Raw genomic sequence first — 24880 nt, 5'->3', positions numbered from 1 at the left:
TACTGGAACAAAAACAGACCCAAAGACCAATGGAATAGAATTGAGAGCTCAGAAATAAATCCTGTGTACCCAAGAGTATAAATTGGGAAAAGAAGATCTCTTTAATAAATGTGCTGGGAAAACTGGACAGCCATGTCCTAAAGAATAAAAGTAGATCACTACCTCATCCTTGCACAAAATAAAATAAAATTTCATCTCTTTTAATCTTTCACAAACATCTCTATGCCTAATGTCTGCTGCTGAGTATTACTATGGCAGGTGTGATCAGTCCCAGATATTTTCCTCCACTTTTGAATAATTATCCTTTTCTGTTTCTCTCCACTCATTTTTCCATCGCTTCTGTGAGAAAAGTCTAATCCTCTGTACATATAACTAATCACCAGGAAAAGCCTTTTCTTCAACAGGAGGAGTCAACCATTCATGGACTATAATATTTGGTCTGATTTTCTCTTCTTTGTTATTCTCTTTGGTCATTGTACTTTAGAGTTGCTTCTTTGATGAAAAAAAAAAATTAACTGCTTTATTTCTAGAGATGGTTCAAGAGTCCCAAGGGCCTGAATATTAGCCTTTGTTGTAAACTTTCCTTTTAATTTTACATAATGTCCCTCTTTCTATCCTGAAGTGAATAATCATAACTAATATAACCTATTTTCATACCTTTTTTTATGATCCAATTTACATATAAAATGACTTAGTATTCTTTTAAAGCTCTGTGGCAGATAGACTAGCTTTTTTGTGTCCTTAAAAAAAAAATCAGTTATTTACTCTTTCTTCACCCCTACCTGTATTAAAGAAAACTTGAATTTCCTCTTTATACCAATTTTGTTTCCATTGTTTTATTTGACTTTTTTTGTCTTTATAATATCCAAAATTTACTGTTTAAATCCTTGATTTTTGGCGAAAAATTTGTCTTAAATAGGTTATGGATTACACCAGCTCTGATGCCAGTGTATCATCCCCAAATGCCAGAACATTTTGGGATGTTCTGTAACATGGCCTGCTAGCACTTTTTTACTCATTTAGTCTAACAGTTGTATATGAATATTTAAGAGATAAGTCTTTCTCTTTATCCTCCATAAACTGATAAAAGTTACTGGTTGAAAATATTGTTATCTTTTTTTTTCTTCCCAAAACCTGTTCCTTTTTATCTCAGTATCTTAGCAAATGACACGTTTTCCACATTGTTTGATGTTTGAGCTGACCCCTAGATCATATCGTCAGCCTTCCTCTTTAGTTACTTCTGAAATCCAAGTATCACAGATTCAATAGTCGCAAAATTTCTTTCTCCATACTCTCTTTGGTATCCTTACAGTTCTGTGATTGAACTCCTGTATCCTCTGTCCCTGAGGGAACCCACATTTCCTCTTTCTGAGACACCCTGTTTCTCCCTGATCCATCCCACTTACTCTCTCTCTGGGATACCTGTATTCTCTCTCTGAAATTGCCTCAGTTCTGCCACAGGTTTTGCTCCTCCCCAGATCCGGCGCTATCTCATGCTTTCTTCAGTGTGACTTTATTTGAGGAACTGTGACTAGGACAGTGCAGCTGGAGCACAAGCTTTGGAGTAGGAGGAAGGATAGTGAGAGGAGTTTAGAAATATACGCAAGGCCAGATTCTGCAAGACATTTTAGACTTAGTTTGGATTTGCTCCTGTCAGCAATGAGATGCCAATGAAAGATTGACTGCTGGTATTTGCATGATTGGATTAATTTATTTTTAAAAACGGCACTAGCTGGATATGGAGCATGTACTGTAGACGGCATAAGCTGGAATAAGCTAAACCAGGCAGGAATGTATTGATTTGTTCTTGGAAGAGGGTGATCTGAGCTGTTGTAGTGGGAGTGGGATAGAGAGAAGTGGAGAGACTCCGAGGTGTTTGGGAGATCATGAGGCTTTGTAATTGACAAGTGTTTTTATTTTTTGTAATTTTTAGGGCAGCACAGGTTTGCACATTGGTGTCATTTTCTTCAGTGTTGTTCAGCACAGAGTTATGAATCTAGAGTGCCTGTGAGAAAAGCAGCTGTGGATTGTGGGAATGAGCTGGAATGTTGGGAGATAACAGCTATGAGGAGGACGAGGGAAAGAAATGAACTTAGAGGAGCAGGGCTTGTGAAGGGCTCAGGAGAAGTATCTGGCAGTGCAGTACAGGAGGCTCCTAGTCTCCCGTCTGGGCCTGGAGCCTTGCTTCAAGAGAGGATCATGGTGGAGTGACTAGGGAAGCACTATTTCAGAGGCGAGTGAGTTTTTACGGCAGGAGAGAACAGAAGCATCTCAAAAAGGACTGATGGTGCTGGGGGATGCTGGCTCTGGAAGGCACAGTAGAGTTAGGACATGGAGTCAAGCAGTGGGTGCTGGCTGGATCCCCTACACAGTCGGTGCTGAGGGCAGTCTGAGTCTGCTCCCTCTGGGCCAGAGTTTGACAGCCACATTCCAAAAAATCTTACCAACAATCTTTGATCGATTAGTTTTTATGTTTTCATTTTTCTTCAGATAAAGACCTTTGAATTTATGCCATGGGGAGACTCAGTGTTAGGCACGAATGGCAACTATGATGATGAATTGGGAAGTTCAAAATCTAGTAAAAATAATGTTTCTTGGGTCTCGCAAAGAGTTATAGGCATTAATTAGTTCCTTCTAATCTGCTGGAGGGGATGAAACTGATAACTTTCTCAGCCTTCCTGGTTTTCATTCTCTTCCTTTATTTGCACTTTCCATAGTGCTTTTGAGTATCCCCACCCCTGACTTGAGTGGAAAATTCTCTTATTTTAGTTTTTTAATTATTCACAGATTTTCTCTTCTCAAGCATTTACACATGAAAACACACTCAGGTAGTGATTTAATATAATTTTGAGTTAACTATATTACTTTTATTTTCTTTTAAATGCTGAACTTTGAATGTTTCATTATGCTTTAGTAAATAGAAAAAACCCCAGTGATTAATGCAGTGACACCACACTGTGATGATTGATTTGAATCCATGTTACTTAAAGATGTGGAAAAGAAGAGAATTATGTAATTGATAAATGTGAGACTGATAAGTACTTTTAACACATTTTACATTTTTACCCCCTCATTTTTTATATGTGAGAAAAATGAAGCTCAAAAGGTGAATGAGATGTATGAGTAAAGGTAGTGGATGTTTAGCAAGCTTAGACTGTTTTATAATTTGAAACATAGGAGCTTTCACTTTTTCTGACAGTCGGTGGTAATACTGCACTAGAAACTTTTTTTTAACCCCTAGGGAATCACCCAATAGGTTAATCAGCTGTAATGAAAAAAGTAATGCAAATATTCTGAACAGTATATCTTTTTCATTTAACGTAATAAAATAATCTTGTGTGATAGTCTGTCAGGATTGGAGGGGAGGAAGGTATGCTGGGGACACTACCTTAGAGTTATTGCATATCACATCGTTCGTAGTGATTGTAATTCAGAGTATTCTGTGTATAATGAAACAGGTTTTATTTCCCCCCTCTAGCTATGGAGGATATGAAAGTGTACCAGAAATCTGCCTCCCTACTTAGTTAAGCTAAACTGTTTATATTCAGGGAAGATGTTAGACCTTATCCTATATGCTGGTAACTTGGTGGAAAAGGAATGTCCTCTCACTGGTTCTACCTTTATGGAAATGTCCAGTCTCAGTGACCCACATATTGTATGGTGTTGAGTGAGGGTAAGAGATTTCTTGGGCAGACCTTGTCCTGCGATTTGGTGAGGAAATTGAATTTGTATCTATTCTGTTCATGTACTCTTTATCCCCATCCCTGTCTTTGCTTTGCCATTTAAAATTATGAAATTTCAATATTTACTCTGTTCTAGGGCATTTTAAAAAGGGAATCTTACATTAACTTCCCGAAATGTATTTTATCATCTTCTTGGGTTTTAGGTTGTTTTTGTTTTGTAATCAGACTGTATTATCTTTGCAGCCAGTTACTAGAAGTTCATAAGAAAATATGTACATTCTCTGTATAGTTAAAATATTATATATATATATTCATAAAGTTGACCATTGTGATTATTTTGTTCAAAGTCTTGTTATGTTTCCTTTAGCCTATGTGACCTGTTAAATTATGAAAGTGTTAAAATACTCCATTATCAGATTTTATCTTGTTCTTATATTTTTGGAAGTCTAACTCTAGGTTCTTGAAAGCTCTATTGCTTTTCCATAGCATTTTTTTCTAAAGAAACTTAACTAGAATTAAATAAATGGAGAGATATACTTTCCAGTTGAGTGGGTCGGCTTACTATTATATAAATGACAGTCCTTCCCCAATTATATGTAAATTTAATGACATTTTGACAGACACCCAACTTTTTTTTGAGGGGCATTAGTTAGAATGATACAAAAAGTAATGAAACAGAACCTAAGAGTAGTTGGGGCCAGGGAACTTTCCTTGTATTTTGAAATTAACAAAATGCTGCAGTAATAAAAGTAGTGTGATGCAAAATATATAGAATTAAGTCATTTGACTACAATTAAATGGGTTCTAATGTTATAAGAAATGAATATATTATACTCAATTTCATTTCACCAGAAAATGAATGTTCAATTGGTAAATGATATTAGCCTAATTAGCATATCTGCTTCAAAGAGAACAAAATTGGAACTTTATATGTACATTTCTATAGGTAAAAGATTTAAGTTCAAAATATATGATTTGAGAAGAAATTTTAGAACACTATATAATTTTGAGATGAGAAGACCTTCACAGACAAGGTAGGAAAAGCAGAAGAGATAATTAATATTTAACTTCATAAAACCAGCTATATAAAATTAAAGATTTCTTTTGGCAGAATACACTATGAATTACATCACAAATTCAACAATCAAAAAATTGGTCTCCATGTTTAATAGGGGAATAGACAATCTAATAGAAAAATGGACTTGAATGTGAATTAACAATTCACAGAAAAGAAAAAGTAGATGGTCAAAAAGCACTAAAATGATTCTCTATATAAGTGGGCGGGAAGTATAAATCAAAGTAAATTGAAAAAAAAAGCTTCCACCTGTCTCATGGGCAAAATGTATCTGGTTCTAGTGCTGTGTCAGAGAGACAGGGACTCCCCATATACTGGCATGGGAGTGTGGACTAGTGTGTTTTCTGGAAAGTTTCCATTCTTTGACTTAGCAGTCTCAGAGTTAGGTCTATCCTATAGAAATAAAAGCACCAGTGTTTCTGTATGTAGCAGGATGTTTACTTTAACCTTTTATTATAGCAAGAAATAAAAAATGCATTCATATGTTAAATAGTAGGGAAAGACTGAACAAATTGCAGTACATTTATATTATGTACTATTTAACATCCATTACATGCATTGCTTCATAATAGATTAACTAGAAAAGGATCAAATTTTGGAGGGATGTTAATGATATGATTACACTAAAATATATATTTATATGGCTGTAGAGAAAGATTTGGAAGGATGGGGACACACAAATGTTACTTTCTTAGGTGAATAGCATTGGGGGAGGGTGACAAGGAGGAAAACATTCTAAAAAAATATACAGACTTGTGCTTTTTGTCTCCTTGGAATAAGTTAACAGTATTTGCTCATTCATTTATATGTACATATACACAAACATACCCCGTAATCACCCTTAACTTTTCTAATGTTTCGTCAATTTGAATGACTTCTGGCATTTGCCTCTTTGCTTGTCCTTTGTAGAGTTGTTGCTCCTTTGAGGAGAGAACCCTGACTTCTACTCTCTGGCCTGTACTACTTTTTGGTCCTTTATCTGTTCCTATTACTTCTGTGATCCATCATTTCAACCACTTTATCACAAATATGTTGTTTTTGTGCCCCTATTTCTATTTAATCTGTGCTAGTCTGTTGATAACCAATGGAGAAAAATCACATAATCCTACGATCAGTGCCTCTGTAAATTCATGGTCTCCAATTTTACTTGCGCCTGAGCAGACAGCTCTGCAGTTCTTGATTTCCCTCATGACCTCTTTCCTTAGCTGCAGGTAGCATTTCAGACACTCCCTTTCCTCAGACCATTAGCTTTGCCAGGTCTTTTCCTGGTTTTATCCCAAGTGCTATAGGGAAAACGACAACTTCTTAGTCCACTTTCCCCTAAAGTGGTATCTCCACCTTCTTGTGCTTAGTCATCTGTCCTGGGGATCCCAGCCCTTCCTGTCTCTTTGTGGAGGTAGGGGTAAGGAGGCAGTATGTGCCCCTCCATGGATTATTCCTGCTACCTCATGCACCTCTTCTATTTCTTTACTCATGTTCTTAAGAGTAAAGATAATGGCCCATAAAACCTCTGTCTAATTTTTGTTCCCTCCCTGACTTCTCTGTGTTGTACACATACTTTGTTGAATGGAGAGAAAGAAGGAAGGATATTGGGGGGGGAGGGGCGGGAATAATGAGAAAGCAACATGAACTAAAGAGAGGAAGAAGGCCTGGAGATTAAAGATGAAAGCAACAATGGAATGAACCTAAAACAGCCTCACTTTCCCCTACCCAGATCCCTCTGGCCACAATGGGAGACCAGAGTGAAACATGCATCACTCTTACCTGAGCAAGGGAGGGTGTGCTTGTTTAGCACTGTCTGCTGGGCCCTTGTGGTTTCTTAGCTAGAGTTACACTGTCACCTTTCGGTATTTGTGTTCTGATTTGCAATGCTTTGAAAACAAATGAAAGGCAAACCTTTATCTGTAAACTAGTATTCCCCAAGTATGTTCTGTGAAAAAATTGCTTGGGGATAGGTTTTGAGAAATACTGAATTAATAAAGTCTTTCATGTAAATGCTGAAGTACTTTGTGAATTTCCAAAACCAGCTGTGTTGTTTTCCAACCTCATGACCACATACATTGTGACTTTTCTGTGTTTTCTTCCTCTCCCTTCTCCTGAATATATGTCATGTGTCCCAAGAAAAATAGTTTGGTAAGTGCCGAAGGACACAAGTAAATATATTGTGCTAAAGAATAAATAAAGAAAGAAGATAAAAAAGGCGAGGTTGCATTGTATGATGCACAGTAACATCCCTATTAAGAAATTTTTATTTCCTGTCAGTTTCTGTGTTTTCTGGGTACTTTGAAGATAGAAAATGATTTTGAAAAAATGAAGCATTATGATTAATGATAGAGGAAATAAGCAATTTTGTAAATAAATATAATCAAGTTCTAGTGTGGCTGAAACTTTGTAGTACTGGAAGATTATTATGTCATGTTATTTCAGGATTGACCTGGATTTCTGTTATTTGAGTTACATTTTCTTATCCTCTTTTCCAGTGGCAGCCGATTAGGAGGCCTGGTGACAGTGTTGTGTTTCTTTTTCAATCACGGAGAGGTAGGTAGCCAACAAATGTTTTCAAAATCTTAATGGAATTTTACTTCTAGAAATACAAGTCATTTCTTTGGTGGTCACTCAAAATTCTTTTTTAAATTATTTGAAACTTTACTTCTAGAAATATAGGCTTCTTTTAATTACTTTAATTTTAAGCTATAGCCGCATTTGAAAAATGCTTGATCTTGTTTTGAATCAAATTTCAAACAAACATTAGCATTTATTTTAAGTTGATTTTTAATGACATATCTCTCAGATATCTCTTAGTGATTTGAAGAAACCTGTATCAGTTCTTTACAAAGCTCACACTTTCGCTATAAAAGGAATAAGTCAGCCATGTATATAATTAACTGTCTTTTAATGGGATTAACAGAGCTGTGTACTATATTTCTATTTTTGTGTGTTTATATTAAACTTTGATATACTTTTTAGTGTCCTTTGCAGAATATTTTTCTTTATAAATTTTCATGTATCTGAGGGTGTTCTAAGGGAATCAGCATTGTAAAAAGCATAGACTCTGTATCCAGGCTACCTTGGTTCAAACCCTGGCTCTGCCATTTAGTTGGCTGTGTGGCTCGGGCAAGTTTTTTAATCTCATCTTCCTTAATTTCGCCTTTCTTTTCATAAATGGTCATATTTTGCAAAGATTAAATGAATTTATATGTGTAAAGTACCTAGGACAATGCCTGACACATAATAGTTCTGTGCCATTGTTAGTTTGTGGTAGTATCATTACAATTAACTTAGTTTAGATTAAATTCTAATATAACTTAAAGGTGTGAATCAATTCTTTCCACTAAATTAATCATAGCTGTAAATGAATTTCTAATACCTATCTAGTTTAATGGAAAGTTCTATAAGAGGGAAAGAAAAGAAAGGTCAGCTTACTTTGTGTGTGACATATCTTAATCCTTTTATATGTTTCTACACTGTCCACTGTATTTGAATATGCATATTACAAAGCTACGTGTAGTCATTTTAAAACCTAACTGTAGAATCAAGATTGAATTTTAAAAATTTTTCAGGGAGTTACGGATCGTTGCTGAATATTTGGAATATATACTGAGTATTTGGAATCACAAATTTAAAGCTAGTATGCCCTTACAGATTAGGACATTTAACTAATGAATAGTATGACAATAATTGATTGGTTTGGTCTGAGTTTTGAACCAAAAAAATTTTTTGGATTTTTCTTGACTATGAATGCAGCAATGTTATAGTATAGACCATAAAACATTTAGAAGCAAAGATTCTGAATGACCTAAAAATAGGAAATGACCACTTAACAGTGGAAGAAAGGAGCATTGAGTGTTCACAATAAAATGTTGGAAGAAAGGGAATATTGAAAATTTTTGAAAGTAGAGGTTGAAAACGGAGCTATCTATTGCTAAAATTTTTTAGTCTTTGAATTCTTAAGTAACTGATTAAAAATTTACTTTCACTAGGCAGAAAATAAATTACAAGTGTATTGTCATCAATATCTATGCAGTATTATGTTGCATTATTCAGTGTTTGAAATATATGCTGAAAATTATATGTAAGATAATGACATTTTGAAGCTGTAAGGTCTTCATTGAATTCCTTTTCACAATTAAAGGATTTCTTGTAGTTTGTTAGAATGCAGCATGCATTTGTGACCTTTTTTGATGCAGTTCAGTTCCTTTTTTAATTTTTAAGCTTCAAGATAATGCTTTTAAAAGGCATTGATATTTTAAGCTGTCAACCTATATAGAGAACTATAGATTTTTATTTTCTACTTAACATTTAAAGAGAAAACACTTTGTTGAAACTTAAGGTACGGTTAAAGCACATCTCTTTAGCATTTTCAAATCATATGGATTGTCTGGAACAGCAGTTGTATTTGTGCCATATCTGGTAAAGCACAGTGTTGTTGGAGACCCAGTAAGTACTTTCACATACACTTGACTGCATTCACTCCATATTTTAGATGGGGGAGACCTTGTTCTTTTGTTTCAGTCCTGCAGTTAGACCTTCTTAACCCTACTTTACACAGGATGTAATTGAGTTTTAGAGAACAGAGTTACTTCAGTCATTAAAAGTAATGAATTTTTCTAAGAGATGTAATATAGTTGATTTGGGTAATAAGATAAATGTGGATGAACACTGTGCATGAAGAAAACTCTCAAATTGTATATTATGTGGTTAAACTTTTTCTTATTGGTTTTTGCATAGAGATTGATTGCTTTTAAAGATTTGTTATGTATCTCTGCTATCAATTGTACTAAAATCGTTAATCTAACAGACTTTTAAAAATGTATCAAAATACTTTTAAAATCTTTTCATAATTATCCTGTATGTATAACTTTCATAGTAGCTTTGGTATAGAGAAAAAAAAATTGTCTCAAACTTTCTGTAGCAATAGTAGAAATGTCTCATAGTCTGAAATAGAGCAAAAATAAAGGAATAGCTTATTTCCATTATGGTCTTTGTAATTTTATGTAATCTTTAAAGTAGCCCTGCTTGATCTGAGAGTTGTAACGGTTTCATCTAGTATGACTAGCTTAGTATTAGAAATATCAAATTGTTTACATTAATCCAATTTATTTTTCTTTAAATTAAAAGATGGACTTATTATTTGTATTTATTCAGAAAAATGATTGAGTACTGAAACTGGCACAGTATATTATTTAATTATGTCCAAAGTGAGCTCAGAGAGCTTGATAATTGTTTTAGGACTTTTGCTATTTAATCTCATCCCCTCTACCTCTTTAAAATATTTTGCAGCTCAGGGTGACTAGGCAAAGAAGAAGTAAAAACAAAGATGATGTGCTCTTATTTTTAAAAACAAATAAACAAACAATAACCAGCATGGTGATTATCAGTGCTAAGACAAAGAGTTTTGAAGTATTGGTTAGGGATAGTTTTGATGAATTTCATGAGAAAGAAGATGAGTATAGCTAATTGACACGACAATTTAAATGAAACCTTTTTAATTTTGCCAGGATTTTTTTTGCTGGTATTTCCCCCACTTTTAGGCTCTAGTTGAAAGTTTTTGGTACTTTGTTATTGGAAATTCATAATGCTAGTATTTTACAAGATCTTATGCCATGTTTGTCTCCTTTTCAGAATTGTTCCTCACTTCTCTTTTATGCTGTTGGAGGAAAATCTAGTAGCTTGTTTTACAGCACCATTTAAATTATGTGTGAAAACACTCCTTTTTGTATTTATAAGTAGTATAAATAGCAGCTTTTGCTTGGTATGTCTTACTGAACCACTTTGATAATTGTGCCATATGCCGTGACTCTTCTTTCAGTGTACCCGTGTGATGTGGACCCCACCTCTCCGAGAAAGCTTCTCGTACCCCTTTCTTGTACTTCAGATGTTGCTTGTGACTCATATTCTCAGGTAACTTTGACTTAGCCTTAGTTGTTACTAGTTTTGCATTAAGAAACTTAAGCTAGAACTTCTTAAACTTTCATAATAAAAAATCACTATAACAATATAATTAAGATTATACTGTTGCTAGGTGATCTATGGGTGCTGCTTGTGGAGCAGCAGCTCAGCTGCCATTTTTGTCATCAGCACTTTCCCAAATATTTGCTGTTACCATGATAGTGTCCCAAAAATTGACAGAAAGAAAGGGAAAAGCTGGTGGCAGTAGAGAGTATTCTGTAATTACAGTTCTTCAGAGGCAAAGAACAGTTTTGCTTAGCTATATTAACATGTAATTCTTTCTACATTTGCTTAGTATTCTCGAGAATCAGATGGTTGGGGTTAGAAAGAACCACTCAAATGGACCAAAGCTATACCAGGAGAATTCCTGTAGAAGTTCAGAATTAGACTGGCCTATGCCACATTCTGGCCTTCAACTAGAGACGTCATATCAGTAAAAAGAGAGTTGCACTGAGAACAGTTCTCTCCCTGTTCTGTTGACAAATATTGAGGCTAGATAGATGCTACCTTGCTTCAGAGGGTAAAATAATAATAATAATAATAATAATAATAATAATAATAATAATGTATCTATGAAAAGTTAGAACAAAGCCCAATGAAAATCTGCAGATGACTCAGGCTAAAAACTCCCTCCAGTAATGAGCAGATTCAGGAGAACATGGCTGAAGCCCCGTGCACCAGAGGCTGCTTTTCTCTAGCTGATGTTGCAGTGGGAATGGAGATGTTTTGTGGCTTTTAGTTACACAGGCTTTTCACAGAATTTAGAATGGGCAGTGGCTCTTTTATTAGCTTGTAAAGTCTCTGCAATTACAGCCTGATTGCTCTCCCCTAAATTTCTTTTCAGTATGGGATTTAAAGCTTCTTTTGCAACTTCAAATTCTGTGAATTCCTAATCTTTAGCCCTGGGGCACCTTGGTAGACATTGCTTTCTCAAGGAAGGACAGCACTTCTGGAGGAAGTGTACAATGTCTGAGCTTTCGATTCACCACTGCAAATGCTGTGTGTCCACATTCCTGACTGGCTTTTCTCTCCAGTTTCATGTAGACCTTGGACTGCCCATCAGTCTCTATTTCCTGCTTCTCTTTGGCCTCTGCTCCTGTCTTAAATCCAGTGGCACAGACCTTTGTTTCCTGTCATACTCCTTCCCTGATCTGCTCTACTCTGAGCTGCTCCACTTCCTGAGCACTGCTTCCTTTCACGCATCCTGAGTGATAACTGCAGATGGTAGTGCTAGTTTTCTTTTTTTGCTATTACAAATCATCACAAACTTAGATTTATTTTCTTACATCTTTCACCTTTATAGCTCGGAAACCATAAAATCAAAATGTTGGCAGACTACACTCCTTCTGGGGCCTCTGGGGAGAATCAACTTCCTAGCCTTTTCTAGCTTCTAGAAGCTGCTGGCTTTCCTTGGCTGGTGGCCCCTCCATTTTCAAAATAGCAGTGGTGCATCAAGTCTTCCCATTACTTCCTTATCTTCTCTCCTGCCTCTCCCACTTTTAAGGATGCTGTGATTACATTAGGTAATCCAGGATAATCTCCCTGTCTGAAGGTAGTGTTCATTTCCATTTGCCTTGTAATGTGACAAGCAATTTTGGGGGATCAGGACGTGTACCATGTGGAGATTATTACTCTTCTGGTCACTGTAAAACTGCTCCAGTCATTGTTTCTTAGCTTCAGAGGCTGCTTTGTGCTAGGTTCTCCTGTCTTGTTCTCCAAGTGCTTTGTGGCAAAAATCCTTCTTTTTCTTTAGACTCTTAATCATGTCTATTCATTCTTTTTTCCTCTTTTTTTTCCCCCTCTTTTTTCCTTTGCTTGGTGTTTGTCTTCATCAGCGTTTTCTTTCTCAGATTCCCGGCCATCTGAAACTGCTACAGCTTTTACCACTGCTGCTTCAGCTTCTCTGTCACCTTCATCCACGTTTTCCTCAGGATCTCTGCCCATTTGTGTTTTCTTAGTTGGCATGACTCCGTTGTTGCCTGGTGTGGCTACTGCTATGGGTGGTTGCTTGGGAATGTGATGGATGCTTTCATTTTCACTGGGGTGACAATTGCTTTCTTAGCAACTACAGTCTTTTTTGATGGGGAAAACTGCATCCTTTTCTACAGTTACGGCAAACTTCTTGGCTATCTAAATCTTCTGATATTTTATCCTTATAAACTGAAATCTTTTGGCAGGACAGCGATTTCCTTTTATTTTTAGTATCCACCTATAGTTGACACCTTGTGGGTGAGACAGTAAGAAGCTCAGTAATGTTGAGATAGGCTGCAGATGCCAAAGATGCTATAAATTAGAAGAGACTTTCTTAATGCTAGGGGTCATTTATAAATAAAAATACTTAAAATTATAAACAGCTAGTCATAACAGCACAGTCTTAGCTCTTTTGCAATATTTGTGTTTCCATTTCCATTGTGGTTCAGAGCCATATTGATCATGCCACCACTAGTTGGAATTCTTTTGCTTTCCATTTGCTTCATTGTCCCTCAAGTATATTCTGTACTCAACTGCCAGATTAGTGTAAATTCCATGTGTAAATCTTTAATGTCTCTCCTTACCCATAAAATGAAAATCTTGTTTAGTATTCAAAAGCAGTAGAGAAATGCTTTGTTTTAGACAGTGACTCATCAACTCTTTGTGATCTACAATAAGTAAGATGCACTTTGTTTATATTGTGACCTACTATACACATACATGGGTGCACACAAAGACCCAACTTAAAGTTTCATGGGATAGAATACTTATTACATAGGATGCAATCATATGATTTGCTTTATTCTCCTTTGCTCCATTAAAAAAAAAAAGATAATTTTTATCTAGTTAGTTTACTTTGTAACTTGTTATAAGTTACCTGGCTTTTAGAAATACTTCATTTAGAGGCATGATAGAAAGGGTTGGATTAGAATAGCAGAAGCATCAAGAAGGGGGAGGGATAGGGATGAGTAAGAACAAAAAAAGAAGAAAGCATAATGGCCTAGGGTGATGGACTGTGGCTTATTTGGTGGTAGGTGCACTTTGGTAGCAATAGCTAATGGGAAGGATCCTAGTGTTACCTCAATTAAAAGAATAAATTAATTAAAAAAGAATATGAATAAAATGCTAAATTAGTATTAAAAATAAAAAAAAAAGTAGAAAAGAATGTGTGAAGAAGTGTGATTTAAGGAATGAAGAAAGGTGTTTCCTCTAAAGGTCTCTTCTCTGTTCTATATCCTACTTGTGTAGGGCTGAGCTTTTACCTCACACTTTCCATAGAATCTCCTTCAGCCTCTCAGCCCATATTCTGAATTCTTACATCACTTATCTATATAACCCTTAAACTTAGAATATGTTACTGTCTATATCAGACATTACCTTCCCAACTAATGAATCTCTTGAACACGCCTTTAAAAATATCTGATTATGAATTCACAAAAATACAGTTTGAAAAAAATCCAATGGCTGTACTGACCCAGCCACTCCTCTCTCTGGCAGACATTGTTTTTTACAGTAATAACAGGTATTTGCTTTTCATAGAAAATTATTGTAACTGAGTGTCAGGAGGTATAATTTCTATCTCATTGGTTCGTTTTGTGTCTGGTTTATTTTACAACCAGATCATGTGTAGAGATACTAATTTGTAGCAGTTTGGACTCATGCTCGGATATTTTGTGGTTAAACTTACTGGTATTTATTTTATCCTTTCAAGGGCTACAAAACTTTATAGGGGAAGCTTGATTGCACTCTGCATTTCCAATGTATTTTTCATGCTTCCCTGGCAGTTTGCTCAATTTGTACTTCTTACTCAGGTAAGGTTGTTTACATTTTTAAATTGCGTTAATAAGCTTCTTAGTGTGTTTAACCATGTGAACTCCTTGGTAACATATCCTGGAACTGAGATGTTATATGAATTTAAGTCCTACATTGTTTTAGCTAATACTTTTTTAAAGGGTTAGGCAGGGCAGGAACATATGTAAGATTTATTAATGAATGTTAATTATTACAAGCAAAATTTATATATTACAGTCAAATGTATGCAAATGGCAGTCTTTGCTATTCAGTGTTTGTGGGCCTAACAGAGGAAGAGTGCTATAGTTTTGAGTATTTCTCTTAAGTAAACTGTAACTTTTCTCTTAAGTAAAATGTATTTTGTGAATGAAGCTGTGCATTCTTATACAAAGGATAAATGTAATATGATAACAAATATACAGAGCTAAATGGTTCATATTTTATATGTCTCTCCTGCCAGTATACAATTTATCTATCTTTTTTCAGATAGAGGGCTATAAAGCAATATCAGGGTAGCATTTTTAGAGAGGGAATAAATTGTGTGTTTACCGCCCCCCTTCTGGTTTGCTTCTTTATTATGCTGGCCTTATTCATATTCATATTAATATAAAGCACTTTAAAGTTGCTATTTGGTGTTCTTTGAAATGTCTCCCTGTGGAAATGAAGTCAGACCTGGATTTGAGTGCTCACACTACTCACTAGCTTCCTGACTTGACAAAGTACTTAATTTTTGTTAGTTTTTTACTTTCTCATTTGTCAAATAGTGAAGACAAAAGAGCCTACTTTACTGAGTTGTGGTAAGGATCAGATGAAGTAAAGCCTGTAAGACCACACATTACCTGGTGCTTAGCAAGACGTCAGTCAAGTGAGCTGCTTTTATCATTATGTTTAAAAACAGATTTTATTTGTGCTATATTCTTTCTTTCATCTTACCTTTTAGACTCCTTTGCCTTCTTTAGTTTGATGACATTTTAAATCAGTTTCTGGTTTAAAATGTCCAAGATTAACTCCTTAGGATTCTATCCTGTGGGCCTGCTTTGTGTTGCTGAGCCCCTGTTGGAAAGGAGAGTTAGTTAGTTTAGCTCTCTTGCTCATTTTGGTGGGTGAGGTGGGGTGGGCAGGCTGGGGATGGTTTAATGAGGGGAGCTGGTAGTGTGTTTCCCTGTGGACCTGAGACTGAATGACAGCGCGCACGTCCCAGCAGCCACTGTGCAGCATCTATCATCCCTAAGCTGTGTAGTGTCCCCCAGGGATAAAACTGGTGAAGGGAAACTCTTTTTCTTACTAATGGGAAAGTTTGTTTGGAGGTAAAAAACTTGATGAATTGAACTTAAGTTACAGGTTTGAGAATTCACTTGTTTTACAAGTTGCCTGTACCATGTTTGTGTAGCAGGAAAAGCATGGAATTTAATTCAAATTGAGGAAGGATGGGGAGGCATTGTTTGACTTAATTCCTCTATATTTTACTAAGAGTCAATTAATTACTTCATCTAATTAACTGCAGTACTCTCAGAATTCAGAATAAATACGTACAATTTTTTTTCAAAACTATGAAGTTACAAATACCTTTTTTTTTTTTAGTGAAAATACTTCTATCTTGAAATTGATAAATTTTATTTTTTTAAGATTTTATTCTTATTTAAGCATACAAGAACTGGGGTGCAGGCTAGAGGTGTAGGAGGGTGAGAGGATTCACCAGAGACAGAGTAGGAAGCAGAACAGGCAGATCTACTGAAATACACTGCTGAGGGGAGCAGTGGGCAAGACAGGAGAGGTCTGCTGTGCCATGTGGGTTATGTCCCTGGGCATGCATTGAACTCAGGCCTCAGTGGCTGGTAATAGCTTGATAGCACTGAGACTTAAGCCCCTGCCCTACCATGAGGCCCCAAATTTTATTATATCTCGAGAATATTTGTATTAATGAAAGAGAACACTAAAAGAAATACTGATAGTGATTAACAAGTACAACTTATTTTGTTTTTATACACACATATTAAAATCATATATAATTATTTTTGAGTTTGATGTACCTTCCTTGATTACATATTTTGTCATCTGTTACAATTAAATTTGCATATTTTTTATTATATGTATTTATAGTAGAGTCACTTAACTTTTAAATGAATGTTGTTATGGATAATCCATGAAGTAGATAATTTGTATGAGAAGACAATTATTGAGAAGACTGTGTATGGCAGAGAAAAAGCAATTAATATTTGTTATGTAAATATATTGACCAGATTCAATTATAAATTGACAGATAAGAGCAAAGCTTAAGAACTCATTTTCAATATAAATATAAGTCAGTTTGAAAGAATAATAAAGGTAATCTTTTCTTCACTTATAGCTATTCATTATATTTATTTTCGATTTTTAACTCATCTTTTTAAATTTCAGATTGCATCATTATTTGCGGTATATGTTGTGGGATATATTGATATATGCAAATTACAGAAGATCATTTATATACACATGGTAATGATTTCATGTTTTCCATTTTTCACTTACTTTGACCTTAAAACAAACTTCTGGTTACTATTGGGTTTGTTCTTGGCTGAAACGAGTTGTAACATAATTCCATAACTAATAAAGTATCATTCCAAAACTGTTATATATAACAGGCCTTGTTTTAAATAGGCCACCCAGAAAAATTTAATTTGGGTCATATTATATGCTGCAGAACCATGCCTGACTTACGTTATCAGTAAAAGAAAGAAGTCATGAAAGAGAAATACGGATTGATATATTATCCAGGAGCTATTCATTATGATGAGGTAGAATGTTCATCCACTGACCAATATATGGGACACACCAGTGAATAAAACTTTAAAGATAGCAGCATACATAAGGAGGGTGATACAGTGTGTAAATAATAAATGTAGTAAATGGGTAAATTATGTAGCATGTTAGAAGATGATAAGAACTCTAGTCAAAAAGAGAAATGATGTTACCCCAGGGAGCTCAGGGAAGTTGAGGTATCAAATGAGATGACTGAGGCAGGTCTATTGAGAAGGGGATAATGGAGCACAGACTGGGAGGAGAGGAAGTTAGTCAAGTAGAATATTCTAGGTTGGTGGAACAGCTAGAACAAAGGCCCTAATGCTGGAAGGTTGACTTTGGTGGTATTTATTCTTTAAAGACATTTGTCTCTGTCTTTAGACTTTATAATTTTGATGTTTTCATTTTCCAATAACTTTAATGTCATTAGAATATATCATTATGTCTGGTTTTAAATAACTGATACATGTAAAAGGACATGTGTGTAGGGAAGTTGTGAACAGAGTTATAAAATGAACAACTGTGAGCCTGCCCTCCAAATGTGAAATAGAGCCATCATTACTTTTAGAACTCTTGTGTGCCCTAAACTTACCTCTCCCATTTCATAACTTTACCATATATGTATTCCTAAATAATGCATATAATATTTTATTATAAATATTATTATTGTCTTTAAGGTTTGTGAAAAATGGTATGCTTTTATTAGAATTAGTGTCTACTTAGGTTTCTGAGATTAGTGTGTTACTAGAGTGCAGACATTTTCTGCTTTATATTTTTCATTGTGTAAATAAAGCACTAATTATTTTTCCATTTTCCTCATTGAAAGGTTTTTCTTCCATTTTTCCTTTATGTATAATGCACTGTGTCTTACACATACCTCCTGGAACATATATACTAAAAGTTTCTCTAGAGAATTTAAGCCTAATAGTAAAATTGCGGGTGGCAAATTCTGTGTAATATGGTTTTGTGTTTCCTTTTTTAATGACATTCTTACTAAAATCTTTTGGCATTTTTTTTCTTCTGACATCTGAGAGAAAATGGTATCTGTTTTATTCAGTGCAGTGTAAACCACTATTTTCACTCTCTATTTTAATGCTTAAATTATTTCCAAAGGACAAATTTCCTGTCCTTTTAACATGTCCTCAAATAACTGAGCACTTTTAAAAACAAATAAATAAAGGCTTAGCTTCATCAAATGCTTTTCTGTATCTGCCTGGATAATCCTATGTATTTTCCCTCTTTAATGTTAATTGATTTTTTTTTTTCCAGCAAGATATCGTGCTTTTCTGGGCTTAACACAATTTTTTAAATATTACTAGATTCACTTTGCTATCTGTTAGGATTTTTATTTAATTTTTATTTTTTTCACTTTTATGGATTTGCCAGTTGTTTATACAACTATGTAATTTGAGGATTATAATCTCATACCTTTGTATACATACTTCACCTACCGTTAACCAAAGCACGGTGCCAATGCCAAATCACTTCACTTCCCATCCACTCTGGTTACCTTTTTATTTTTCAGAGTGTAAAAATTATGTTTTGCTGTCTTAATGTCAGTTTTTTTTCCCCCCGTTGGCTCTTGGGTTATATGAATTCCCTTATATTTTTTAGATATAAACTCTTTATCTCATATATGGTTTGCAAATATTTTCCCCCATTCTCCAGGTTTCTTCACATTGTTGATTATTTCTTTTGCTACGCAGGAGAGTTTTAGGTTGATGTAGTCCAGCCTATTTATTACTGATTTGGTTGCCTGTGTTTTGGAGTCATATCTAAAAAACCAAAACTGAAAACAAACAAACATTGCCAAGACCAGTGTTACAGAGCTTTTCCCCCTATGTTTGCTTCTAATTTTATGGTTTCAAAGCTTATATATATATATATATATATATATATATATATATATATATATCTGTAATCAACTACTGCTTCATGTTGTGAGCCTTGTAAGTTAGGGGTCCTATTTTATTCTTTTACATATGGATATTTAGATTTCCTGTGCTCTATAGGCAGAAGAGTAAAGTGGTACAACATTTTGTATGGCATTTGTCAAAATTTTAAAAATTTTAAAATGTAGAAAATCACCCATCAATCCACTTCTCATAAACATATTGATATATACATAAGATAAACATGTAAAGATGTTTACAGCAATGTTTGTAGTAAGAAAACAGAATGACAACAGAGCTAGAAAGCACTTAAACGTTTAGCAGTAGTCAGGATTGATTAAATTATAGTGCAGCTCTTAAGGAGAATATTTTTTCCAGTCATTCAAAATAAATTACACGGTTGGGATTGACTTGGAAAACTGAAACAGAGTAAAAACAAGTCATAAGATAGCTTATTTCCATTTGTGTTTTTTCAAAAATACACAGAATTTGTACATGTGTCTGGAAGGATGTACAAAATACTTGATGGTGGTGATCTTTGGGGGTTTGAGTTTGAACTTATGGGTATGTGCAATTTCCAGAATAAAAATTAGTGGTGGTTGTTTTTTTGTTTTGTTTTTGCTGTGTGTATATTAATGATATTTTTCTTGGATTTTTCCAGATTTCTCTTGCTCTCTGTTTTGTTTTGATGTTTGGAAACTCAATGTTATTAACTTCTTATTATGCTTCCTCTCTGGTCATTATTTGGGTAAGTGTTCTTTTAGTACATAGCTGTTTTTGGAACACTGGCCTTAGATTCACCTGGAATTTACTATGAAAATTATTTCAAGCGTCTTACTAGAGACATCTATATGTGATAATGTATTCAAATACTCACTTCCAAAACAGGGAAGGACACACAACAGAAGTTAATATTCAAAACCATAGCACCTTACATTGTGGTCCCAGTGTACCCTATCTGTCTCTTTTCTGTCACCACAGTATTGTCTCAGGGTTCATTTTAGGAAGGATTCTGTTCTTTTTCCCTTTTCTTTCTTCCTCTCTTTAGTTTTTATTCTGTTCCTGCTTCATTCTCTGACCCCCCCTTTTTTTTTCTTTCCAACCTACTGTGATCAGTGGCCTTAAGCCTTGATTTTTTAGTCTCCCCTCCCCACTGCCATATTTGTATGAAACAGTCACATAGTTTAAATCAGGTGATTCAGTTTTATTTTGTAAAATCACTACCAACAACAGATTTACATTATGGAGAGATCATCTTAAAAAATTTGAGCGAATGACAATAGGTCATCTAACTCCTGCCTCTTTTGGCAGGTGACTTTCTAAATATAAATCTTCCTAAATTAAAGAACTTCCAAAGGTGGCTGTTCTTTATTAGTGGGGTTTCACCATTACAATATTTTGCCAACTTAAGAGTAAAGATCTCCTTTATATTTAAAGTACATGTGCGTTAGAATTGGCCTGTTTGTCCTGTCTTAATTGAAATGTATTCTACTTCCTGGATAATCATTTGTTACTTAGGTCATTTGGTAGAACCCAATAACAAATTTGTAAACTCTTATTTCTCTGTCTTATTTTATAAATAATTTTAATAACTAGCTTCCCCAAAATATGCCTCTTCCCAATCTAGGCCACAATTATTTTAGGTTGTATGTCTCGAGTATAGTTAGTTATGGAAATTAGCAATTAGCATATGGTTGTGATGTACTTACAACAGTGACAAAAAAATCATTAACTGAGTTGCTATGCTTTGAGATGAAAAAGGTTCTTATAGTCAGTGACTTCTGTTTGTAATTTGGCGGTGTGACAGAGTACTTAATGCTGTATCTTACCATGTGTAGATAGGCAAGTCCTACTAATACGCAGGTTAGTAATGATCTTGGTACTTGTATATAGGGAAGTCATTGAATGGAAGATGGCATAGCAATAAAAGCTAATGTCAGCATATCTTGCAGGAAATTTCTGTTAAGCTCCTACAATGTACCAAGTTTCCTACTAGGTGCTCGATACTGAGGTGTGTCTTAGATGTGAGTTAAACATGTTTACTTATATTTCATATATTTTGATGTGTAAAAATAAATAAGTCTAACAGCTGAAGAATATAGTTTGTTTATGCATATTTAACTATAAACAGACATTTGTCTATTTTAATTTTATCTATACTTACTGCTTTGAAACCTGAATCTTATCACATGATGCTCTCTCACATATTCAGAAATTTCTGAAAAGATTTAATTTGTTTCATGTATTTATGTTTTGATCTCTAACCAGTTTTTGTCAAATTGGAAATAGATTTAGCTTCCTATATTTATCACAATTTGGGAGTGATAATGCACATGAAAAGACATAAGATTTGACAGAAAAGTAATTAGTTGATGCACTTGTAGTTATTCTGAGTCTATAGTATGTGATTTAAAGAATAATTATTTAAGACACCTGTGTGAATTTGTGAAATTATTATATAACTCAACTCTTAGATAAATCAGAGATGTAAAATCAGTCATAGAAATTTATATATGGTGATCTGTTTTCAACTTTACAAAACTACTAACCAAAACTACTTTGATTAAGTAGGGCTATTTTTTAAAGTCAGTGAGCCTGCGGTGCTGCTGTGTGAAACATGGACAACGTGCTAAATTTTAGATTCTTGAGAGTCTTATTATTTAGAGGGATTTTTTAGTACTTGAATTTATGTCTATAAGTACTAACTGTATATCTCGCTATTTTCTCCATGCAGGGCATACTGGCAATGAAACCACATCTCCTGAAAATAAATGTTTCTGAACTTAGTTTATGGGTAAGAATCAATTGATTTGATTGCTTATGTTTTCCTTCTCTAAAATATATCATTGGTTTTATGTTTTACTTTTAAGGAAATGATCTATGTAATTAATGCAAGGAATCTAACAGTTTTACAACATATTAGGGCTCAATTTTAATGTGCTGAAGTGCCCTTTTCATGAAGGAAGTTAGCATTAATATTGGATAGGTAGTTAAAGAATTCCAGTTTTATTTATTTTATTACCAATTTTTTTTTCCTGAGGAGCAGAGCATGTATAAGAAACTGTTAACAAGACAGCAATTTTATTGAAATAGCTATATAAACCTTCTATAAAATATATTTTTATAACTAGGTTATATATGTGGTTTTGGTGATAGCCCCTGGATTTTAGAGTAGCATTCTATATTTTAATTTCAGGTATACATTTTTTTAGCATTTTTTCTTGCATATGAAGATATTTATTTCATGTATATGGTTAAAACATTTTTTTCTTCCTTGGCTATGTCTATAGAATGTCTATAGAAGCATCAGTTTATTTTTGTTATGTTACATTTTTCTTTTGTAGGTTATACAAGGATGTTTTTGGTTATTTGGAACTGTCACACTCAAGTATTTGACATCTAAAATCTTTGGCATTGCAGATGATGTAAGTGCATTTTGCTAAGACTTGAAAAGAATTAAACAAGAATGAATTGCTGGAGTTACTAAGTCCCACTATTTAAGTCAAATTCTAGGATAAAGTCTATTCATCTGTTGTTTTGTTTACTATGATAGGAAGTAAATATGACTATTTATAGTCTCTTCCTATATCACAAAGATTTTAAAATTTTAAAGCAAGAAGTCTCCAGAGGTTTAAGTTTAAAATTTAAGTCTATGTAGTAATTTTTTTTTTTGGTTTATTTTAATTTCCTTTTGTAACAGATAAAGCCGCCAGTTTCAGAGACTTTTAAACCTTTAAACAGAGATCATAATATAATCCATCCTTAGTGAACTTTAGCTCTTTACATATCTGGCAGTTATTATATTGTGATTTATTACCTCTATTTTGTTTAAGGTTGTCCAATTATTTTACCTTTAAAAACTTTTTCATTGCGTAGATTGCTTTCTTACGCTCTTTGAAGTGCGATATATCCTCCCTATTGACTTCTTAAGTTTATCAGTATACATTTCTCCTCCAATAAGTTTAACTTGAACATTCTTCAAGACATTCCCATCACCCTTTAGTTCCTACTCTCCCTCTTCATGTGGATATCATGTAGGATGTTAAGTATGGTTTTTCTTAGATATATCTTTCCCCTTTTCCTTGATTCTTGTGCTTTTACGCACTAATGAACTTGGAAGTTTGGTAAATGTTATCTCATTTGTTGAAATAATTGCACCTTCCTTATATAATATTTTTGTGGGAACTAACCAAACCAATATAAGTAAGAACACTTGCCATCATGTAAAGAATTTTATAGATGGATTAGTCAAAAGGTGTGTTTTATTCCAAGTCTTGCCCATTTTCTACTTCTTTCAAAAAGTCTTTTCAATCCCTTTTTCAGAAATCTGAATCACTATGTCCTTCTCTTACTCCATTGCCCTTTGTGCATTTATGATTGACAGATGTCTGCATGTCCCCAAGCCCATTCCTCCTGATAAGCTCCAGCAAAGGATGTTGTGTAATATATTTCAGCAGGGTTAGCACAGTGAACACGGACAACCAGGATAAAAGCCTTTGGTATGTTGATGAATGATCATGGAAGCCAGAGTGCTGTTGGCATGATCACGTTAGCAAAAGAAGAGAGAGCCTGAAATTAGACAGCACAGCACTTTCTTCTTTCACAGAAGCAAACCTACTATGGAAATAGTAGACTATAATGTCGTGAAGACTATTTTTAGATATCATTAAGATGAAAATGCATTATTAAGATATATAGCATAATATAATGGTACCTCACTTTATTCCTTACTAGGCTCATATTGGCAACTTATTAACATCAAAATTCTTCAGTTATAAGGATTTTGATACTTTATTGTATACCTGTGCAGCAGAGTTTGACTTTATGGAAAAGGAGGTAAGATGTGATTTCTAGTTTTCTTAGATTTTAGTCCATTCATTTTTCTTAAGAGGTATATGCTCGGATGTTTTTTTCCCTTAGGCTTGTTCCTCTGTGTTGTTATCTCATTTTGAAGAAATAGGAAAATCCAGCAGCTTAGTGGAGATGTTCCTATTTGCATTAGTTCATTTCCATGAACTATTTGGCCTTTTCTCATTTTGACAATTTAGAAGCATGCATTCAGACTAGCAGTCTTTTTCTCTTTTTTTTGATGGATAAACACAATGGCATGTCAGGCATGTCTTTTCAGAGATTTCATTAATTTAGTGACGTTCTTGTATTTCCACCCACTTTGTGGTTGTTTGAATGATCACATTGCTTTGAAATAACAGAGTAGTAGTGAATACAAGTTTTTCATTCCAAGAACATTTTTTATTCTAAAACTATATTCAGATGTATAGAAGAAAATCGAAGAGTAGTTTAGTGAACTGTGAGACAGAAGCCTGCAATATTACTTGATGTTCTCGAACAAATGACTCATTCTTTGTAGTACAGCTTATTAGTTTCTAGGAGTGCGCTAAACAAACATGGTGAGGCAAAATGAAATATTTTGGAAAGTACTTTAATATTTTAGTGATATTTTATATAAACTATATTTTGCAATTTTTTAGGATCTGGCTAAGGTCAACAAGCATATATTTATATGTCTTTGTTAATATTGCTCAGGTGCTCCTAAATTATTATATTTTATTATCTGTGAGATACTTTTCCTTAAAGCTGTATGTCTGTATGCATTAAATTTGCCAACAGTACTCTTAACTCATTCATTTTCCTCTTTGATCTCCCTGGGTTAACCCTGTATCCCTGGTTACAACCAGTGGGTGGTAGTACACCACACCGCAGGCTCTTACTAGCTAGACTTC

General features: G+C 34.3%; 1 protein-coding gene across 1 annotated transcript in view; it reads left to right on the top strand.

Moving 5' to 3' along the window:
* DPY19L1 (dpy-19 like C-mannosyltransferase 1) overlaps positions 1-24880 on the top strand; it is a gene marked incomplete at both ends in the record, with an annotated part of 81304 nt that overhangs the window by 29314 nt on the left and 27110 nt on the right. The window contains 8 exon segments of the mRNA XM_084230773.1: positions 7239-7296; positions 10568-10659; positions 14390-14489; positions 16867-16944; positions 19801-19887; positions 21874-21933; positions 22484-22564; positions 23874-23975. Of these exon segments, the coding sequence (XP_084086899.1) occupies positions 7239-7296; positions 10568-10659; positions 14390-14489; positions 16867-16944; positions 19801-19887; positions 21874-21933; positions 22484-22564; positions 23874-23975 (658 nt within the window).

Source organism: Talpa europaea (genome assembly GCF_964194135.1).
Source record: "Talpa europaea genome assembly, chromosome: 3".
NCBI classification, from domain to species: Eukaryota; Metazoa; Chordata; class Mammalia; order Eulipotyphla; family Talpidae; genus Talpa; species Talpa europaea.
Note: the sequence above shows the minus strand (reverse complement) of the source record. Positions and strands in the feature narration are given on the sequence as shown.